The 21,781-nt window shown below is 43.1% G+C and overlaps 1 protein-coding gene and 1 pseudogene across 1 annotated transcript in view; one reads left to right on the forward strand and one right to left on the reverse strand.

Annotated features, from left to right (window-relative positions):
- LOC133082900 (anosmin-1) overlaps positions 1-20,285 on the forward strand; it is a 186,880-nt gene extending 166,595 nt beyond the window's left edge. The window contains exons 9-14 of the mRNA XM_061179570.1: positions 5,019-5,165; positions 14,904-14,998; positions 16,250-16,421; positions 17,171-17,391; positions 18,492-18,633; positions 19,786-20,285. Coding sequence (XP_061035553.1) covers positions 5,019-5,165; positions 14,904-14,998; positions 16,250-16,421; positions 17,171-17,391; positions 18,492-18,633; positions 19,786-19,844 — 836 coding nt within the window. The 3' untranslated portion in view covers positions 19,845-20,285. The remainder of the gene's footprint in view (positions 1-5,018; positions 5,166-14,903; positions 14,999-16,249; positions 16,422-17,170; positions 17,392-18,491; positions 18,634-19,785) is intronic.
- Positions 10,736-10,827, reverse strand: LOC133082939 (U5 spliceosomal RNA; annotated as a pseudogene).
- Positions 20,286-21,781: the final 1,496 nt, after the last annotated feature.

Consider the following 21,781-nt stretch of genomic DNA (forward strand, 5'->3'; position numbering starts at 1 on the left):
CAGATTCTGTGTGGGATCTGTCCAATTCTTGCCCTTGTTCAGCCCATTGTCACCTTTCTTATAAAATAATCTCCTAATTAATATTTGTTTCCACTATTTCTTAAATATCCATTTTATAGACAGCTGCCAAAATATTCTTTAGAAAATATTAACCATATCACAGATTACTCTCCTGAGTTCCACTCTCAAGATTGTCACCTACATCTTCTCTTTGCAAGTCTCCACAGATCTCATCCTTTATTGCTTTCCCATGTTTTCCTCCCCAAATGTCTTCTCAAACCAAAATCCTTTAAACTTCTGCTTCTCCTAAGACCCTTTTTTTTTTTTTTCTATTGGTGGTGGGGATTTCCTCTATTGTGTAAAATAAGTTTGCCTTTTAGTCTCCTGGCTTTTCCAGTAAACAACATTCCTTCCCCATTAGAGACTGGTATGGGATTGGAAACTCCCATAATTTAATATGTGCTTCTGCCCACAACCAAGAACAAGGAGAGAAAAACCCAGCTTCGGCTTGCCATTGCTGAAGTCATGTCATTGAGAACCTCTTCATGGTCCAGCCCACAGACACAGCTGTTACAGACTCTGGGTCTCCAGAGCACATCTAGGGCTTTCTCCTTCTTCCTGGGACATCTCCCCACACACACCTGGTGACATCCTCTTTAATTAGCTCCTTCTCCCTTCCTCTCAAGTATGATTACAAACCCTTCTCTCTCACTTTAAACCATATGGCATCACATAGTCTGAATTCTTCCCTCTCAGTGAGCCACTCAGATCCCCCCAGATACAAACACATCTGTCCTTCACCCCTGAGTGTCTTCCCCTGTCCTCTGGAATCTCCGGTGGAAGTGTCCTTCCTTTTGCACACGACAGATTCCAGTCTGTGGGGTCTAGACCCATCCCTTGGAAAGTACATCCGCTGAACTAAGATCTCATCTAGGTCAGAGAACAGGGACTGTCCGCCTGTGTGCCCACAGCAGCCGTCAGAGCCCATGTGTTCCAGAAGCCTAAGCGTGGCCTGTAGCACTGCACTGCTTCAGGAACACCTGTGAAACCAAATCAGTCAGGTATTCCCGCTCTTACCTACACACTCAGCCAACTCCTCTTCCCGCAAGACGCTGGTGCTGAGCGTTAAGGTCACTTTCTAATCATCTTTTAAAATGAGGTAACATTTTACCTGACCAATAAAGAGATATGATAGTTAACCTACCAAAGGCCACTTTATGCTAGGATTAACTGATGCCTGTCATGCGGATTCAGAAAAATAAAAAAAGAAGTGATAGTGCAAAGTACCTCTCATAATACATATTATTTGGGTGTCAGCGTAGCCAACGGAAGAGACTGGTTTTACAAAGGATGAGGCAGGATATAGCTGAATACGTGTCAGGATGTTCTTTATAACCCAATGTTGATATATAATCTCATAAACACTAGTATATGACTTTTACAAGAATGCTATATATTTCATCATGAAGCAACTAGAAGTAAAGAATAATTACAACTTTATAGTATAAGCAAGGGAAATTATATTTTATAGGAATGAGTGTAGTAAATGTCAGCATATAAATTACTTTTTGCATTATATTTTTCCAGGTCTGCGGGCTGCTAGATGTTTTAATGATAAATATTTCGACGCAAGCAAAGCCTGAATGTTCATACAGTTTTATAAAAGGGTCCCTTGAAGGAGGAAAGACATAGTACTATCTTTAATGGAAATGTAACTTGCTTTTTTGGAGGCAGGAGGAGTATTTCCAGGGTTGACAGATTACAAATGTTTTTTATAGTTGCCCCATGCAACTGGAATATACTTCCAGCTCTCCAAAATAAAAATGGGGTGGAGAGAAAATACTCTGAGTCTCTCAATCTGAAAAGGTAATCAAAGTTTTGACATCTGGAGAAATAGCATAGTCACTCAATTCTTTTAACTTTTAGGACTATTAAAGAGTATAAATAAATCAGACCTCGTACCTCTTCAGAATGTGAAGGAATGAATTTTATTCCATTTTTGTTTCGTGCTGAAAGTGGAGGACACACTCCAAGAATGTCCTCCCAGGACTGAACTATCACGTCTGTCCCTACATGGGGGATGGGGCATGTCCATGCGTGTCTGCGCTGGAAATATTCAATAAAGCAGCAAAGATTCAATCTTGAGATAGATAGATAGATAGATAGATATAAATATATATATATATAATATATATATATATTTTTTCACACGTTCTTACGTCTGTAATGAGACATGAATGTTTCCATGGCATATAAAAGACAGCAGGAAGACAGAATTCACAGAGAGATTAAACACGGTTATCTAAACTGTCTTGGTAGACTGCTGGCGACTTCTTCCCATCACAGGTTCTTAAAGGAATTAGAAGCATAAAAGGGCTTGTGAAAATCTTAAGCCTTCAATTCTTTTAAAAATAAAAATGCTTTAGGTGTAAGCAGCAGGATTCTGTAACTGCGTGGTGGTGTCAAGAAAGGGATGCGTTTGGGGGCGGAGCCTTGTGAGGGCTCCGCGTCCCAGGGGCTCGCTGCGCTGGTGTCTGCAGGCTGGGAAGCAGCGCCTCCTGCTATCTGGTCTCGGCACATTCCTGGCCCCCAGAGCTCTTGGAATTTCCTAAGTGAGGAGGAGCGATAAAGGTGTCTTCTGGGATGTGAGAGAGGTGATTGGGGAGAGCAGCTGAGGATGGGGGTGGTCACCAGAGGAACCAAGGAGTGACTGGAAGCCTGGAAGTTTCAGTCTCCCCTTCCCACCTCCACCTGCGAGCTGAGGACGGAGGTTAGTCATCAGTGGCTGGTAATTTAATCAGCACGCCTGTGTGATGACGCCTCTGTAAAAATCCAAAAAGACGGGGTTCAGAGAGCTTCCGGGGTGGTGAACGCAGGCTGGGGGAGTGACTCCCTTAGACCCTCAGACGTGGAAGCTCCGCCCCCTCTCCCCACACCCTGCCGTGTGCATCTCTTTCATCTGCCTCTTCCTGACTTATATCCTTCTTTCCCCCCTCATTTTTCATATATCTAAATCAAATTTTATACTTAGGCATTATTAACTTTGAAGATAGATGTTCTCGTTTTCGTGAGCTAAGTATGAGCTTACATGACAAGCAATATTGATGTGAACATTTCTGTACAAGTTTTTCTACGTTATAGATCCTCATCCCTAGAACAGTCTTTTTTGTTACTGTTGTCTGTGGTTTTGTGTTTGTTTCTTTTTTTAAATTGAAGTATAGTTGATTTACAATGTTGTGTTAGTTTCAGGTATACAGCACAGTGATTCAGTTATACACATGCACATATTTTTGTTCAGATTATTTTCCATTATAGGTTATTACAAAATATTGAGTATAGTTCCCTCTGCTATACAGCAGGTCCTTGTTGGTTATCTCTTTTATATAGAGTAGTGTGTATATTTTAATCTCAAACTCCTAGTTTATCCCTCCGCTCCCCCCTTTCCCCTGTGGTAACCATAAGGTTATTTTCTACGTCTGTGAGTCTGTTTCTGTGTCGTAGATAGGTTCATCTGTGTCATATTTTAGATTCCACATGTAAGTGATACCATATGATACTTGTCTTTCTCTGTCTGACTGACTTCACTTAGTATGATCATCTCTAGGTCCATCCATGTTGCTGCAAATGGCACTATTTCATTCTTTTTTATGGCTGAGTAGTATTCCATTGTATATATGTACTGCATCTTCTTTATCCATTCCTCTGTCGATGGACACTTAGGTTGCTGAGTCATATCCTTTTATTATAAACGGGTAATCTAGCAAGTAAAATTTTTCTCTGAGTTCTGTGAATTGCTCTTGCAAATTATTTGAATCTGAGGAAGGGGTCTTTGGAACCCCCGTCTATAGCAGGTCGTCAGAAGAACTGGTGACAACCTGGACTCGTGGCTGGCATCTGAAGGGGGGGGCAGTCTTGTAGCACTGAGTCCTCACCCTGTGGGGTCTGATGCTGTCTGCAGGTAGAAACTGTCAGAATTGAGTTGAACTGTAGGACACCCCGCTGGGGTCTGAGAATTGGTTGTGTGGGGAACCCCTCCTACACACACTGGATTTGGGTGCAGAATCCTAAACCTAATAAATGTCTGAGTTATGCAAACATTCATTTGAATTATTTAAACTAAAATATAAGTACCAACTAATGTAAGTATCCCATTCCTTTTAATCAGATCCATTGCATGGATGGTTTGACAGGCACACCCCTGTAAGGAGAAGTACACACTCAATGTACTTTTTCTTCTGGGTCCTCAGTTCTCCTTTCCTTCTCCTGATTCACCGCAGGTCAGCATTTCTCTGCATTCATCCTCATCTTTCCCTCTTCCTCCCACCTTCCCAAGAATGCAGACCTCACAGCTCTATTGGAAAAGTTTTGATAACACATTTCTGACTGCTTTATAATCAGTACAGCTTAAGCTGTTATCTCTCAAAGGGCTACTTGGAATTCTGAAAGCAGAAAAGTCTTGTCTCCAAGGACGGAATTTCTAAATGTGCAACTTCTAAAATCAATGAACTGGTAAAGGAGAGATTTGAGGGCAGAAATTTTTGGTATACTTCCTACTAAGCCGTATAAATTCTCATCTGGCTCTCAAAAGATGGAGGAACATAACATGCTGGTACTTCTGTGAAAAGCTACCTATACTGTTTTCATGAAATGGTATTTTAATATTACTTCATTTACTTCATAACTGCAAAAAAATCTATCTATTGTGAGAAATACTACTTCCACCTATTACTGAAATCAGAGTTTTCCGGGCTGGTGAATGTATGTTGATTCCCAATTTAAGTTCGGGGGATTCCATGTAATATACACAGTCTACTTTTAGGTATGCATTCCAGCGTGTGATGAAGGGGGAGGTGTCATCAACTTGAGCGGGAAGGAACGTGTAGTCACATTACATTTTACTTCAAAAATCAGGCACTAAATATGAATGAATAGCAGGGTGAAATTAAATACACTGGGATTACTATCAGGTTACAGATTTATTTTTAACAAGTAAATCAGAATGTTGTGCTTTGTTGTAGAAGAACAACTTGGGAAAACTAGAAAAAGTGTGATGCAAATACAGCCTCCGTTTCAAAGACGACGGCCCACTCGCCTCCTGGAAATCGGAGCTCCATTCTATCAAGACAACCAGCTGCAAGTGAAGGTGTACTGGAAAAAGACCGAAGGTGGGCAGATGCTTCTGTTTATTTGTTGTTGTTCTTGCTAAGTTTTAGTTTATATTGGAGTCGAGTTGATTAACCGTGTTCTGTTAGTTTCAGGTGTACAGCAAAGTGATTCAGTTTTACACATACACGCATGTATTCTTTTTCAAATTCTTTTCCCATTTAGGTTATTACAGAATACTGAGCAGAGTTCCCTGTGCTACACAATAGGTCCTTATTAGTTATCGATTTTATATACAGTAGTGTGTATATGTCAATCCCAATCTCCCAATTTATCCCTCCCGGCCACCCTTCCCCTTTGGTAACCATAAGTTTGTTTTCTGTGAGTCTGTTTTTGCCTTGTAAATAAGTTCATTTGTATCATTTTTTTAAGATTCCACACATAAGTGACATCATATGATATTTGTCTTTCTATGTCTGACTTCACTTAGTATGATCATCTCCAGGTCCATCTATGTTGCTGCAAATGGCATTATTTCATTCTTTTTTATCGCTGAGTAATATTCCACTGTATATATGTACCACATCTTCTATATCCATTCATCTGTTGATGGACATTTAGGTTGCTTCCATGTCCTGGCTATTGTAAATAGAGCTGCAGTGAACATTGTGGTACATGACTCTTTTTGAATTATGGTTTTCTCGGGGTATATGCCCAGGGGTGGGATTGCTGGATCATATGGTAGCTCTATTTTTAGTTTTTTAAGGAACCTCCATACTGTTCTCCATAATGGTTGTACCAATTTACATTCCCACCAACAGTGCAGGAGGGTTCCCTTTTCTCCACACCCTCTCCAGCATTTATTGTTTGTAGACTTTTTGATGATGGCCATTCTGACTGGTGTGAGGTGGTATCTCATTGTAGTTTTGATTTGCATTTCTCTGATAATTAGCAATGTTGAGCATCTTTTCATGTGCCTCTTGGCCATCTGTATGTCTTTGGAGAACTGTCTATTTAGGTTTTCTGCCCATTTTTTCCACTGGGTTGTTTGTTTTCTTGATATTGAGCTGTGTGAGCTGTCTGTATATTTTGGAGATTAATGCCTTGTCAGTCACATCATTTGCAAATATTTTCTTCCATTCCGTAGGTTGTCTTTTCATTTTGTTTATGGTTTCCTTTACTGTGCAAAAGCTTTTAAGTTTAATTAGGTCCCATTTGTTTATTTTTGTTTTCATTTTCATTAACCTAGGAGGTGGATCAAAATGATTTTGCTGGGATTTATGTCACAGGGTGTTCTGCCTGTGTTTTCCTCTCAGAGTTTTATATTTGTTGTCTGCATTGAAGAGCACTGTGATCTAAGGGTGCTTGTGCAAACGTCACCGTCAAGCCACACTATTGATATTAAGGAAACAGTAGCTGAACAAAACACATGCATGCTTTTAAAAAAATTATTATTAAATGCCTTGCTCTTCTGAAGTCTGAATGGGTTGCCTTTGATTCCCAGGAATCTGTATCACATACTGAAATCTGCTGCTTACATTTTATCATTTCAGGGATATTGACCTGTCTTCATGTCTTTCCTAGAAGGTTGATCTTGTGTCCCAAACACTTAAGACAGTCATTATTTTGCACTGTAAATTCTTGTTCTAAATTAAAAGACCTATAATGCAAATAATTTGGAAAATACAATAAAAAAGCCGATTCTCTTCTCAATATCATTTCATGGAAATAGCATTTTACTGGATTTTCTTTCAGAAGTCTCCTATACCTCTGTTTCTCACTCAGTTGTTTTATATGTATATGTGTGTGTTTGTAAAGCACAACACATTTTCATAAAATACCAATTTGCATTCTATATTGTTAGTATTTTTAATAACATTTTAAAATGGCTGCCTTGATGGATATTATGTCATAATGATTCCACTATAGTCAAACATTTAGCTGCCTTCAGAATTTCCATCTTATAATCAATACTGCAATGAACAGCCATCCTTAGAATAGATTCTTTTCTCTCTTTATCTTTGGGATAAATTCCTTTTGTTTCTTTGTTTTCTGTACTCTTAGAATATTTATTTTGCATTATTGAAATGGTATTTTTAGAGTTACTTGACATACATTTTTATATTTATCACTTCTGTGCATTTTAAGACATAAACTCTATTTTAAGCAAAAAACAATAGATTGTTTTAAGAATTCAGTTTTAAAAATTCTTCTTATTTTTCTAAAGTGCTATTTTACTCAGGGTATCGGCTCATGAGCCATTGGGGATATTGGTGTTGGAGCTCTTTTTGTTCCAGAATTTTCTTCCAAGCTGCTGAAATTCATTCTCTAACTAAAATAACATTACCAATCATGTTAATGTTTTATTACTATCATATGTCAATTTAAATTAAATTTTATTTATTGAATATTAATTAGTAAATTAAAATTATGTTAATATATCCACATTATGACATTTAATGATAGTTTTAAGTTAATATTAAATTGTAAAATTTATTTGATCTATTGTACAGTCAAGCCCTCCACATCAATGGGTTCTGTATCTGCGAATTCAACCAACTGTGGATTGTGTACTATGTTTAAGATTGGCAGTTGGTTGAATCCAAGCATGCAGAACCCACAGATATGAAGGGCTAACTGTGGGACTCGAGCAGCCTCGGAATTTGGTATCCAGGGTGTGGATCCAATCCCCACTCTCCAGTGGGTACCAAAGGATGACTGTATTTATCAATTTCAAATTAGAATTGTATGTCAATATGACATATTAATATTAATGAAACAACATATTAATATAATACTGAAAATGTACACATCTCATGTAAGGAAATGAAAATATACACACACAGGAGGTGCAAACATCTTAGGCACAGAATAGTAACCACCACTTCCTGACTTCTAAAATTGAAGATTTGTTTTACGTGCATTTGAATGTATACAGATGGAATCATACAGTTTGCATTTGTCTTCTCACAGTGAACACTGCGTGTGGGAAACCCGTCCATCCTGTTGCAGGAAGCAGTGATTCATCCATTTATATCACTGCATAGTCATCCCTGGTACAGCAGTTGATGGAGATTTGGTTTGTTCCAGGGATGGGCTGTTCAGAATGGCCCTGCTGTGAAGAGCCTATGAATCCATGTCTCTTGATGCACATGTGTACCTATTCCCCCACAGAGGTGGGATTCTTAGGTCATAGAGGATGTTGACCTTTAGAAGATACCGAGAATTTCCAAAGTGGCTGGACCAATGCACATTCCCACCAGGAGGGTAAGATGGTCCCCACTGCCCCACATGCTTTCCCCCATGAGGCATGTTCCGTCTTTCTCAGTTGAGCCTTTCTGGTATGTGTGACGTGATGGCTCAGTGCTGTTTGAATTTGCATTTTTCTGGTCATCCAGGCGTTGAACACCTTTTCATAAGTTTACTGGCAATGGAGCTCCTGTTTTTCAAGGCACTTTTCAACTGTTTAGCCAGCCTGACCTGCAAGAGTCCTTTATATGTGGAGTATATGAGTCATCTGCTGGTTTCATCTCAGTATTTTCTCCTTTTATTTTTTTCACATTCTTAATAGTTCTTACTTTTAGAGATTATCAGTTCATCATTTTGTTTCCTTTAGGCTTACTGCTGTTTGTGTCCTGTTTAAGAAATCTTTGCTTATGCCAGCGTCACAAAGATACTCTCCTTATCTCCTAGGAGTTATACTGTTTCATCTTTGTCTAGCTTTTACCCAGATTTGATTATTGTTGTAAGGAGCTAGTGTAGGGCATCAATGTCCTTTAATTTTTCTTTCCCTCTTTTTTTCCCCCCAAACAAAGAACTTTTTATTGAAGTATTAGTTGATTTACAATGTTGTGTTAGTTTCAGGTATACAGCAAACTGATTCAGTATTACATATATATATGTCTATTCTTTTTCACATTCTTTTCCGTTATAGGTTATTACAATATATTGAATATAGTTCCCTGTGCTATAAAGTAGGACCTTGTTGTTTATCTACTTTAAATACAGTAATTTGTATCTGCTAATCCCAAACTCCTAATTTATCCCGCCCCCACCCCCTTTGCCCTCTGGTAATCATAAGTTTCTTTGCTAAGTCTATGAGTCTATTTCTTTTTGTAAGTAATTTTATTTTTATAATTTTTTTTACATTCACATATAAGTGACATCATGATATTTGTCTTTCTCTGTCTGACTTCACTTAGCATGATCATCTCTAGGTCCACTCATGTTGCTGCAAATGGCATTACTTCATTCTTTTCTATGGCTGAGTAATATTCCACTGTATATTTGTACCACATCTTCTTTATCCATTCATCTGTCGATGGACACTTAGGTTGCTTCCATGTCTTGGCTAGTGTAAATAGTGCTGCTACGAACACAGGGGTGCATGTATCTTTTTATAGTTTTGTCTGGATACATGCCCAGGAGTGGGATTGCTGGATCATATGGTAGTGCTATTTTTAGTTTTCTGAGGAAACTCCATACTGTTCTCTGTAGTGGCTGCACCAGTTTACATTCCCACCAACAGTGTAGGAGGGTTCACTTTTCTCCACATCCTCTCCAGCATTTATTATTTGTAGACTTTTTAATGATCGCCATTCTGACTGGTGTGAGGTGGTACATCATTGTAGTTTTGATTTGCATTTCTCTAATAATTAGCAATAATGAGCATCTTTTCATGTGCCTATTGACCATCTGTATGTCTTCTTTGGAGAAACGTCTATTTAGGTCTTCTGCCCATTTTTGGATTGGGTTGTTTACTTGTTATTAAACTCTACGAGCTGTTTGTATATTTTGGAAATTAAACCCTTGTTGATTGCATCATTTGCAAATATTTTCTCCCAGTGCATAGGATATCTTTTTATTTTGTTTATGGTTTCCTTTCTGTGCAAAAGCTTGTAATTTTGAATAGGTCCCATTTGCTTATTTTTGCTTTTATTTCTATTGCTTTGGGAGACTGACGTATGAAAACGTTTGTACGATTTGTGTAAGAGAATATTTTGCCAATACTCTATCCTAGGAGTTTTATGGTGTCATGACTTATATTTTAGTCTTTAATCCATTTTGAATTTACTTTTGTATATGGTATTAAAGAATGTTCTAATTTCATCCTTTTACATGTAGCCGTCCGGTTCTCCCAGCACCACTTACTGAAGAGACTGTCTTTTCTCCAATGTATATTCTTGCCTCCTTTGTCATAGATTAATTGACCATAAGTGTGTGGGTTTATTTCTGGACTTTCTATCCTGTTCCATTGATCTATAATTGTTTTTCTGCCAGTACCATAGTATTTACTGTAGCTTTGTCGTATAGTCTGAAGTCAGGGAGCTGTGATTCCTCCAGCTCTGTTCTTCTTTTCTCAAGATTGTTGTGGCTATTTTGAGGTCTTTTGTGTTTCACAGACATTTTAAAATTTTTTGGTCTAGTTCTGTGAAAAATGCCATTGGTAATTCGATAGGGATTGCATTGAATCTGTAGATTGCCTTGGGTAGTATGGTTATTATAACAATATTGATTCTTCCAGTCCAACAATATGGTATAACTGTCCATCTCTGTCAACTTCAGTTTCTTTCATCAGCGTCCTATAGTTTTTGGAGTACAGGTCTTTTGCCTCTTTAGGTAGGTTTATTCCTAGGTATCTTATTCTTTTTTTTTTTTCCCCTCTCCACGGAAATCTTTAGTAAAAGCAAAAGATTTATATGATCTGAAGAGAAATCAGAGTATGAATGGTATTTTATTCTTTTTGATGCAATGGTAAATGGGATTGTTTCCTTAATTTCCCTTTCTGATAGTTTGTTGTAGTGTATAGAAATGCAACAGATTTCTGTATATTAAGTTTGTATTCTGCAACTTTACTGAATTCATTGATGAGCTCCAGTAGTATTCTGATAGTATCTTAAGGGTTTTTTTATGTATGGTATCATGTCATATGCAAGCAGTGACAGTTTTACATCTTCCTTTCCAATCTGGATTCCCTTTCTTCTCTGACTGCCGTGGCTAGGACTTCCAAAACTATGTTGAATAAAAGTGGCAAGAGTGGGCATCCTTGTCTTGTTCCTGATCTTGGAGGAAATGCTTTCAGCTTTTCACCGTTGAGTATGAGGTTAGCTGTGGTTTTGTCATATATGGCCTTCATTATGTTGAGGTAGGTTCCCTCTATGCCCACTTTCTGGAGAGTTTTTGTCATAAATTGATGTTGAATTTTATCAAAAGCTTTTTCTGCATCTATTGAGCTGATGATCATATGGTTTTTATTCTTCAGTCTGTTAATGTGGTATATTCACACTGATTGATTTAAGGATATTGAAGAATCCTTGCATCCCTGGGATAAATCCCACTTGATCATGGTGTATGATCCTTTTAATATACTGTTCGATTTGGTTCGCTAGTATTTTGTTGAGGATTTTTGCATCTATGTTCATCAAAGATACTGGCCTATAATTTTCTTTGTTTGTGGTATCTTTGGCTGGTTTTGGTATCAGGGTGATGATGGCCTCATAGAATGAATTCGGATGTGTTCCTTCCTCTGCAGTTTTTTGGAATGGTTTCAGAAGCACAGGTATTAACTCTTCTCTAAATGTTTGATAGAATTTGCCTGTGAAGCCACCTGGTCCTGGACTCTGGTTGTTGGGAGTTTTTCAGTACTGGTAATTGGTCTGTTCATATTTCCTATTTCTTCCTGGTTCAGTCTTGGGAGATTGTACCTCTCTTCCTGGTTCAGTCTTGGGAGATTGTACCTCTCTAAGAGTTTGTCCATTTCTTCTAGGTTGTCTATTTTATTGGCATATAGTTGCTTGTAGTAGTCTCTTATGATTCTTTCTATTTCTCTGGTGTTGGTTGTAACTTCTTTTTCATTTCTAATTTTATTGATTTGAGCCTTCTCCCTTTTTCTTCTTGATGAGTCTGGCTAAAGGTTTATCAACTTTGTTTATCTTTTCAAAGAACCAGCTTTTTAGTTTCTTTGATCTTTTCTATTATTTTTTAGTCTCTGTTTATTCAAAATAAGGATTAGTCAGAAGCACTTTTTTTCCTTGCTTTCTTCTTGGTTACTTGGTTGCTTATTTACTAGTAATTCACCAGAATATTTATATGGAAACAAGCTAACAGTATTATTTACAACTAAGAAAAGTTAACAGTATTATTTACAACTAAGAAAAGTCACTGCGAACAAGTGTCTGTACGCAACTATTATAGGTAAAAGATTGTACAGTTGTAAAGTAGTACTTGGACCAGAATAACGTAGAGTTTAAGAACAAGTTCTTAAATAAGGGTGGGCTCCCCTAGAGAGAAGAGGGACCAGGGCCGGGCGGGAAGGAACTCCAGTTTCAGGACAAAGGGGGGTGACGCAGCAGAGGACAGTGCAAGTGAGTGCTCCGAGGAACTGGAGAAAGCAGGGAGATTTGAGACAGAAGCCGAGACGGGCAAGGGGTTTAAGAAGAGGGAGGGATGTCAGACGCTGCTGAGACTGCATGTAAAGTGCCGGGAACGTGGGCCTGCCGTGATCACTATTTAAATCAAATGATGGCAGTGGGACCACTTCAGTCAATACCTCTGCACCATAGGGCGAGGACTGGCTTCAAGGTAACATACGAAAGGGTTGTGGAATTTGTTTTTTAAAAAGCTACCTTATGCTACTGATTTTAAAATGAAAGGAGACACAGTGGATGCTCACTACTGACAGAGTGTGTCTTTGAAGATTCGTGTAGTCACTAAGATTCATTTGTAACCCCTAACCAGTACTGGGGGGCGCTTGTGTGGTCCTCTGTGGGGATGCTCGTGCAGGGAGTGGCGATGGGCTTGAGTCGCCCCACGTACACGTTCCCACCTGAAGCTGAGGGGACGCTGCCCTCTCGTTTCCGCTCTCATACTGGCAACACATCCTTTGCACGGTCTGTTTAGTGCCATGGGTTTCTGGTCTGTTTTGTTGCATTTTCTTGCTTTTTGTTGGAGATTTGTTCTGGTTAAAGTGGCCCCAAGCATAGTGGCGGAGCGCTGCCTGGTGTTTCTCAGCCTCCTCAGTAAGAAGGCGACACGGTGCCTTCCGATGAAGATATGTGGCTGGCTTGTCTCCCTCCAGGTGTGAGTTCATTGTGAAGGAATCAGTAATACGGTGCATCCAGAAGAAGGAAGAGAAAAATTGCTGATTTATACATGAGGCTGCCTGTGAGGTGCCAGTCACATTGGTAGTGTGTGATGAAGTTCTGAAAAGGTAAAAAAGTGGCTAAATTTGTTGTTTTTGAGATGGTGATGGATTAAAAAAAAGTACAGTGGAGGCGTTATTGTGAAGCTGAAAGCAAAAGAAATTTACTGTCCTGCTACCCAGGATCATGAAAATATTTTCAACTAGAGTTTTTTAAGTAAGGAAATATTACAATTAATTATGACTTTATAAGAAATATATATAAAATAAGTTTTTAAAAAAGAAAAACACACATAAAATAAGATTATGTATTGATTGGCTGGCAAAAATGTGGTGACCGGAAGCTCACGGGAAACTAACACTGTATTTCTTCAAGAAACAGCCATCCAGGATTTGCTAATTCGGCATTCACAGTGATTTTCTAAACCCAACTTGTGTGAATAACGAGAAGCAACTGTGTAGACCTGCATGAGAAACGCATACCAGTTCTTGATTAAGCTTGGAAGAGTGTGGACTGCTGTGTGTGTGTGTCTGAAAAAGTGCCGTGAAGGACTGCTTAAAAGACAGCCTGTTCATTGTAATCATGTTTTAAAGAGTGGGTTTTATTCGGCTTTGGTGAAGGCAACAGATCCAGAGACAACAGCCACTGAGAAGGTAGTCTGTTACTCACAGCCTCCAGGAGCGGGGACCCTCCACACCACTCAGGCCACACGGGGAAGCACCAGGGTCGGTCAGGAAGCAGGAAACTGTGCTCAGGAGCCTTTACTCTGGGGAATAGGAAAGGCAAGATGGTCTCAGGATTGGCTAGTTTGGATACTTTCGGTGGGCTCTGGCGCAGGGGCTGTCCCCAGCTGCCTGGCACCTGGCCCTGGGGTGACGAGGGTGGTGGCCCAGAGTGTGAGGGCCCCACAGAGGAGGTGCTGGGGAGGGGACTCTGGGTCGGCTGGTCTGCACAGGACACATAGGCCTGCGGGTGCATTGTTTGCTATCTGGGCAGCGGCCACCCTGGGAGGGCAGTCCCAGCGGGGTCGGCAAGGCTGCAAGATGTCAGAGCATCACAGATACAGAAAACAAAAAGGCGTGATTAAATAAGAGGCAAGCTGAATGCAAGGGCAATTGAGGGCAGGGATCAAGGGTGTGGTTTTAGAAGCGCTGAGTTTGAAAAGCATCCACATGGGACAGGAAGTTGGGAACACCAGCTCCCCCAGGGAACAGCTCAGGTGAAGGTAGAAACGCAGAGCTGTCTTGGAAAGCCTTGGGCTTGGGTGAAATTCTTCACGGAGGTGGCAGATCCAGAGAGAGCGGGCGTGGACTCGGGCAGGGCGGCGTTGAGAGCTGAGGGGTCCGATGTGTTGCTCGGTGCATCCTCTTAGGAAAACACAATTACGCTGTCAGATAGGTGTGGGGTTCTTAGGAGACCTGGAGCCACGGGTATCAATTACACATCATAGAACTGGAGTGCAGCAAACTGGAATCCAGCCCTGGCTGCTCCAGACCAGGGAATGTCAGTCCTGCTCTGTGCCCGACTTTGGAACTTGCTACTCTGTCCAACACGGGAGCCACGCCGTCCTTCCCTCCTGGTCTGTCGTGCTTTAAGAACTTGCGTGCACTGTGGCTTGCAGACGTTCTTTCTGCTGATTGACTGGTGTTGACCTTACAGAGCCCGGTGGCAGTCGGTATCACGTGCAGTGGTTTCCAGAAGTCTGTGCCCACAACGAGTCCGCCGGGGCAGAGGCATCCTCGGGCGTGACCCAGGTGAGGAGGTGGCCGACATGCCGGATTCTGAATGGCTTCTAGACTCACCTGATCGGGGGACAAAGCTGGACAGAGAGAGGTGCAGGCCGTGTGCCAGTGGGTAACTCGTCCTCACCGGGCTCCCTACGGGACCCACGACCAGGTGGGAGCGGGAGACACAGGGTCACCTGTTCACTCATCCCTCGGCCCTTCACAACCTCACACGTCATCAGTCAGCACAGGGCGGGCCCTGAGATGCAGACATTCGGGACACAGCTTGCGGGGAGCTCCCACGACACAGGGGAAACGCTGCCAGCCTCTGGGTGTTTCATCTTAATTGCACGAAAGCTCTGAATTGTTTTCTGGATTTTGACTTGGCACCATGACCTAAAAGGTCTCATTTCCCCGGGGAATTTCTATACGACACTATCATTCAGCATCTCCTTTGCTGCATCCCTAACTTCCACCAACTCATCCAGGTAACAAAAGATACGGCCCGTCCTGTGATGTTCTGCCCTTAAGGGTCCCAGAGATGCTCCTGCTGCAGCTCTCGTACATGTACACGAAGCCCTGACAACTACACCCTAGAATGGGCGTGCACACCCAACAGCCAAAGGCGAGGAAACCTCGCACAAGCTCGTTAGGCCCGTCAGTGTCAGCTCTCCTGTTAGCGTAAGGTTATACCCTCATCCTCTCACTCCGCCACAGTTGAGTCTGGTTTTCGTAATCCAGTTTAATCGCAGAGTTCTGGCCGGCAGCAATCACAGCCCTCCCAGAAGGGGAGGAAATACGCTGCTCAAGAATGTCTTCCTTTCCGTAAGGAAAAACTCACAGCTAAAGCACGCCTGTGTCTCAGAGAAGCCCGAGTTAGCTTTTTTGCTAAAGCACGCCTGTGTCTCAGAGAAGCCCGAGTTAGCTTTTTTGCATTAAAAACTTAGGTGTCTGTTTACAGCGTTACCCATCGTGCTGCCTCCCACCTCCCCCCGCTGCTGCCAGGTCACCCAGGCTGGTCATGAGGGCTGCAGGTCGGCTGCTTTGACGTGGAAGCGCTGCCGTCCTGTCGGGCTCTGGACCCTGTGTCCCACCCCGTGGGAGCCTCTCACAGTTGTAATAAATGAAAGCAGGGCCCCTGTCTCCTTTGTGGTTTTTACGAAAGCCGTGTTGCACATGTCCCATATATAGGAAGACAGCCTTAGTGGAGGTATGATTTCCTCTCCTGCCAATTTCGTACCCTCGTGAGATTTACTGTTAGTGTATTCTCTCTCTCTCCAGGAAAATTACATGATTCTTCAAGATCTATCATTTTCCTGCAAATATAAGGTGACCGTCCAACCCACACGGCCAAAGGGCCGCTTGAAAGCAGACACCGTTTTCTTTACGACCCCGCCATGCTCCGCTCTGAAGGGGAAAAGCCACAAGCACGTCAGCTGCCCCAGTGACGCAGGTACGTTTCATGCGAACTTCCAAGGTTGCGGCTGTGATGTTGGCAACTCTGTACACATTTCCAGACCGCATTTCACAAGACCCTACAAACCCAAAGTATCCCCTTTCTAAACTGCAGCGTGACGGCCCCATTGGGAGGTAACACACGTGTGAAGGCACGCGTTACTTCCTCATTGCAGCGGCTTTGGCGAGACAGCCTTTGCTGGCGAATCAGCCCGTTAGAAATGAAGCCAAGGGTCTGTGTACTGCTTGGGCTTTGGCGCACTTTATGTAAATGACTTCACTTTTATCCCGGCCCTCTGCCGTGGGCGTTACCTCGGCGCGCTTTCCGAACGCCCCGTCTTTACGTTCCCAAGCCTCCCCTACGACGGGGACAGCTATTCTCAGACGCATACCCCGGAGCGCCTTCTAGGGACTTCTGACAACTCTTGTAGTACCTGGAATATTCACCCGTCTCACTGCCGTCTCTCCTGTTCTCTAAGTGGCCAAGTCCCGCCAGATCACAAAATTCTTCCTCCGTCTCCCACCCCCAAAGCAGGACTCCCAACGTAGCCCGCAAGGGAGCCGAAGCACTTGGCACGAAGGTGCAGGGCTGAGGCTGCCTCCGCACAGGTCGCCGGGGCGACCGCCTGACCCCGCGCTCCCGCCCCTGCCCCGGAGAGCGGGAGCCCCACGGGATGTACCTGCCGTCGAGGGCCCCTCGCGCGCTCTCCATCCCCTGAGCCGGCCTTCCTCTTCCCGCTGCTCCAGGTCACGTTCATTCCAAAGTGCACGCCAAACCCGAGAACCTCTCGGCCTCCTTTGTGGTGCAGGACACGAACGTCACGGGGCGCTTCTCCTGGAAGACGAGCAAGGCCACCGTCCAGCGGCCCGTGACCGGCTTCCACGTGACGTGGGCCGAGGCCACGACCGAGAGCAGGCAGAACGGCCTTCCCAACAGCATCATCTTGCAGTCCCAGATCCTCCCGGCGGTGGGTGCCCCTCCCTCCCGGGCCCTCGGGCCGGTACCTGCGCCGCGGGGTGGTCACTCACTGTCGGCGCCCACGTCCCATCACGCTGGGGCTAGTTGTTGCGTCGTGTGTGTACGTTTTCTTCTCCCGAGTGTATTATTTCGCAAGTACTGAAAGACACCACAAGTGTTGCTGTGAACAAACGGTCGTCTAGAGGAACTGTGATTACTGGAGCCCCCTCTTCAACACACGTCTCCTGTCGACATGAGATGCACGTGGTTTAACCATTTTCTTCTCCTTTGTGAAGCCCATGTCCCTCTGGCCCGAGTGGACAGGCCCTGTTTGAAGGGTTAAATTTGGGGAAAAATAGCTAAGAGAACCTTGTTCTTTCTCTTTGTTTCCCCGCTTCAAATCTGGCCAGAGCCCATAATGAGTTGGCCTGTCTTCCAGGCCACTAATTCCTTGGCTTGGGAAAAAACCCATGTATGGGCTTTTACCCGCTCTAAAAATGCTCTTAGAGTATCCAACTCCTGCTCCAAAAAGAAAAAGAAAAAACAAACAAAAACCCCTTAAATCCCAGAAGGAAAAATTCCATGGAATTGGAAAGTAATTTTTCTATGTGTGTATATATTAGGTTTTATTGAGTTTTGAGAAAAATGTGTTGGCATAAACACTGTTGGCTATGGGCATTGACAGATAGACACTGCATCTTAAGGAACACAGTGGGCTCACTCACGGAAATGTGGATTATCAAGAATTCACATCACAAGATGTGCAGATGAAAACTTTAAACCATGGGAAAGTCTTAGGTTGAGGAATACAAAATGCGGTCCCAGGGGTGAGCCCTGAGACTGGCCCCGGCCCATCTTAACTCTGCAAGTGTCCCCAGCTGCCAAGAGCTGGGCTCTCTGTGCCGAGGCTGCCCGGCAGGGCAGGACTCTAGCAAACAAGGACAGACGTTCGACCGACCACACTGGGGTGTCAAAGCAACCGCACCCACGTTTACACGGTGATCGCGGGCATGCGGGCGAGAGGAAACGGGCAGAGACTGAGAGAGTCCATCGTGTGGCTTTGTGGTCAAGAGGTGCCTGACGGGCGCGTCCTCTCCTGTCCCCCCTCAGGATCGCTCCGTGCTCACGGTGCCAGGTCTGCGGCCGGCCACCCTCTACCGTCTGGAGGTGCAGGTGCTGACTGCGGGCGGGGAGGGACCCGCCACCATCAGGACCTTCCGGACCCCCGACCTCCCGCCCTCGGCTGCGCACAGTGAGTGCCGCGGGCCCCCGCCAGCCTTGGGGACACAGAGAAAGTCTTGGTGAAAAAACGAAAATCAACAGATCACTGCAGGTTCCTACGGATAGGGAATTCTCTGAACCTGAACTTCTTCCAGCCCTTTGTATGTGCTTTTCCTGGCGGCCACGCCTGCTGCCCGCAGCCCACCTTACACGCTTCCTGGCCCTGCTCCCTCTTCCCTCCCTTCCTTTCTGTTACTTCCTTTTCCATACTTCCATTTTTTTCCCCTACATGATGCATGCTTTCTCCTTGTCTTTTAACCACAGATACACGTGGGGGGGGGGGGGAATCTATCATCTCATATCAATCTGAATTTTTTTTTTTAATTAAGATGTTCAAATATGACAAAATAGCAAATAGTATTTGGCTACGGGGCTTATTTTCTTATTATATATATTGTTACTATAATCTATATTACATGAATTTTCTTCATAATATGACCCAAATCAATCTACTTGACTTACTGCTACGTTAAAAATAATTGTCACCTCTTGTTTCAAAACAATGAGCCTCTTGTTGGTTTTTAAATTACGCACTTTGCTTTTCCAGCTTAAACCTTTGACATGGCTTTTTAAGTTTATGTGTTGTTGATAAGAAAACTGAGAAGTCATTCTAGTTTTACTTCTGTTTTTTAAAAAATGATGGATCAAATTTGCCCCCCAATAGCTTTCTGCACTTCGAATTTAAAGAAAAAAACCATCACCGTGGAAGAGCTTGATGGCCCCTTACGTTTATAAGGGTTGGGTGAATGCAGTCCCGATGTTCCTCCACTGAAATTCTGTGTAATATAAGAGCATGTGTTAAGTTTTAAACTTTCTTGAGGAAATACAAAGGATTTTGGCTTGCTTATATAATTGTAAGCGTAAAGGAAGGGGCTTGTCTTCTTTCTCTTGTGATTTTTGGCGTTAGGGAGGGAACCAAAGAGCAGGGGGAAGGCAGAGAGAAGAGAGGGAGAGTGAATGTCTGTCTCTCTGCACGTTCAGAGTCGGGAGAGGAGGGACCTGGATGGGAGGGAGTGCGTGCCCGGGGCCAAGGCTTTCACCACAGTAAACGCGCTCCCACTGTCCGTTCAGCCAGCCGGGTAAAGCATCACGACCGACTGATATGTCTGCTCTGTCTCCCTAGGACCCCACCTGAAACACCGTCATTCACACCATTACAAGCCTCCTCCAGAAAGATACTGACCTGTTCCCGGAGACGTCTGAACCCCGAGCGAGCGTGTCAGCTCGCAGACCTTCGAGAACCGGCCGCGCCCGCTTACGGGGGCACCAGGCCTTTCCCATAGGACCTCCCGCCCCATCTAACTTTACTGCACTAAACGCTTCTGTCTGTCTCGGACGTGCCTGGACACCAGGGACAAGTGGTGAGACGGTGGAGGTGGACACAGTTTCCTGTGAGAATGGAGAATACGAAGGCCAGGCCTGTTTCACTGCAAAATCTGTTTCCATATATGGTTTAGCTATAATCTCAAGTGAATTACTGCAGATCTGAGACTTCCCTGAATTTAGAGCAGCAAATTCTCAAGAGAAACCGGCGTAACAAACACACAATTTATACACGTAATAAGCATACTAAGCATACACATAGTAAGCATCAAGTTACTCAATAAACATTTTAAAATCAAATTATTGGTTTGGTTTGCAAAATCGACTGAAGACTATACAGTTTTTTGGCCCTATTTATTCAAATACTTCTTAAGATGATTTTTATCACGTGATTTTTTAGCTGAAAACTTGTGACCTGCAATATGCCCATTAATTTAGACTTAAAATGTTCCCACTTCAAGCACCTAAGCTTCATTTTCTACAAAGGCAAAGAAGAATTCAGCCTGTAAATGAGGATTTAGGGAAGACATCCACAGCAGAAAGGAGTCAGTGCCTTACGCTGCTATCCAGAGTCTGCCTTGGAGAAACTAGAAGTCTTTTCTGGGGATACTTTTTAATATTTCATCCTATACTGTAAGAGATTTTCCTGATACGCTATTTATGCTTTTCCTTAATGTGGGAAACGGCTGCTGATGTGCTTTGTTTCGCAGCTTTCACGTACCTAAAATTTTACAAAACCTCTTGCTTGAAATGAAAGAATCCCAACGATTGAATATTTCCAAATCTTTACTGAGATTCGCCTTTTCTTAACGAAAGCAAGCTCTTTACATGGTAGAATACTGTCCGTAATGTAGAAAAGGCGGAAGGGCTTTGGTTGGTGGAGAAGGACAGCTACTTGCCTTTGACTAACCTTCCTTTACTCCTCCAAATGTATTATACCTTATTTGAAAAATTTCCCAGGTTCCACGCTAAGCCCTCAGAGCATGAACGCAAGTCAAACACGTTGTCAGTATACAGTATTGCAGGGTATGTCGCGGCAGCCTTAAACCAGAAATGTTTAGTTTAATATAGTTTTTTCCTCGAGGGAATACCCATATGTATGTTTTGAAACGGGCACGTATGTGTGTGTGTCTGCGTGCTTCCGTGTGTATACGTATACACATATGCGCACACACACATACATACACACACATATACCTTGAGGACGGATCTCTGAAGAAGTTGTTTTCCCAGCTCAGCAATGGTGGATAAAGACACAGTTCTCCTAAAGATCATTAAGGTCATCTATGTTCCCCATCAGTATTGACGCTATGAGAAAAGAGCAACTTATCAAAATTAAACATTTTAAAGGATAGGCTTCCTCGTTTCATTACCTACCTACACAAGTAGAACGAGGAAATTTTCAGTACACTTTTCTTGGGTTTTCACGGTGGGACTTGGAACTGGTCGTTTTGCTATGTTTCCCGAAACACTGCGTGCGCCCTGACTGCTCCTGGTGGGGTGAAGAGGAGAGAGAACGTGTTGGCCTTGTGAGGCTTCCCACTCTGTCTAAGAGCAGATGCCATGCAGAACGCAGACAGACCCTGTGGGTTACCAAATCGATGCCCAGCCTCAGGGAACACAGTCTGTAGGCATGGATCCCTGAAAGAGGATATTGAAAACTGCTTCCTGTGCGTTAAAATTGTTTAAAAGTCGATAAGGCAGACAGTGTTCTGCAGCTTTGGACACGCGGCTCCGTGGGAAATCTCAGAACGGAAGTTCACGGTGCTTCTGGCTGGTTTTCTGCAGCTCCTAAC

This window comes from Eubalaena glacialis, chromosome Y (assembly GCF_028564815.1).
Source record: "Eubalaena glacialis isolate mEubGla1 chromosome Y, mEubGla1.1.hap2.+ XY, whole genome shotgun sequence".
Taxonomy (NCBI): domain Eukaryota; kingdom Metazoa; phylum Chordata; class Mammalia; order Artiodactyla; family Balaenidae; genus Eubalaena; species Eubalaena glacialis.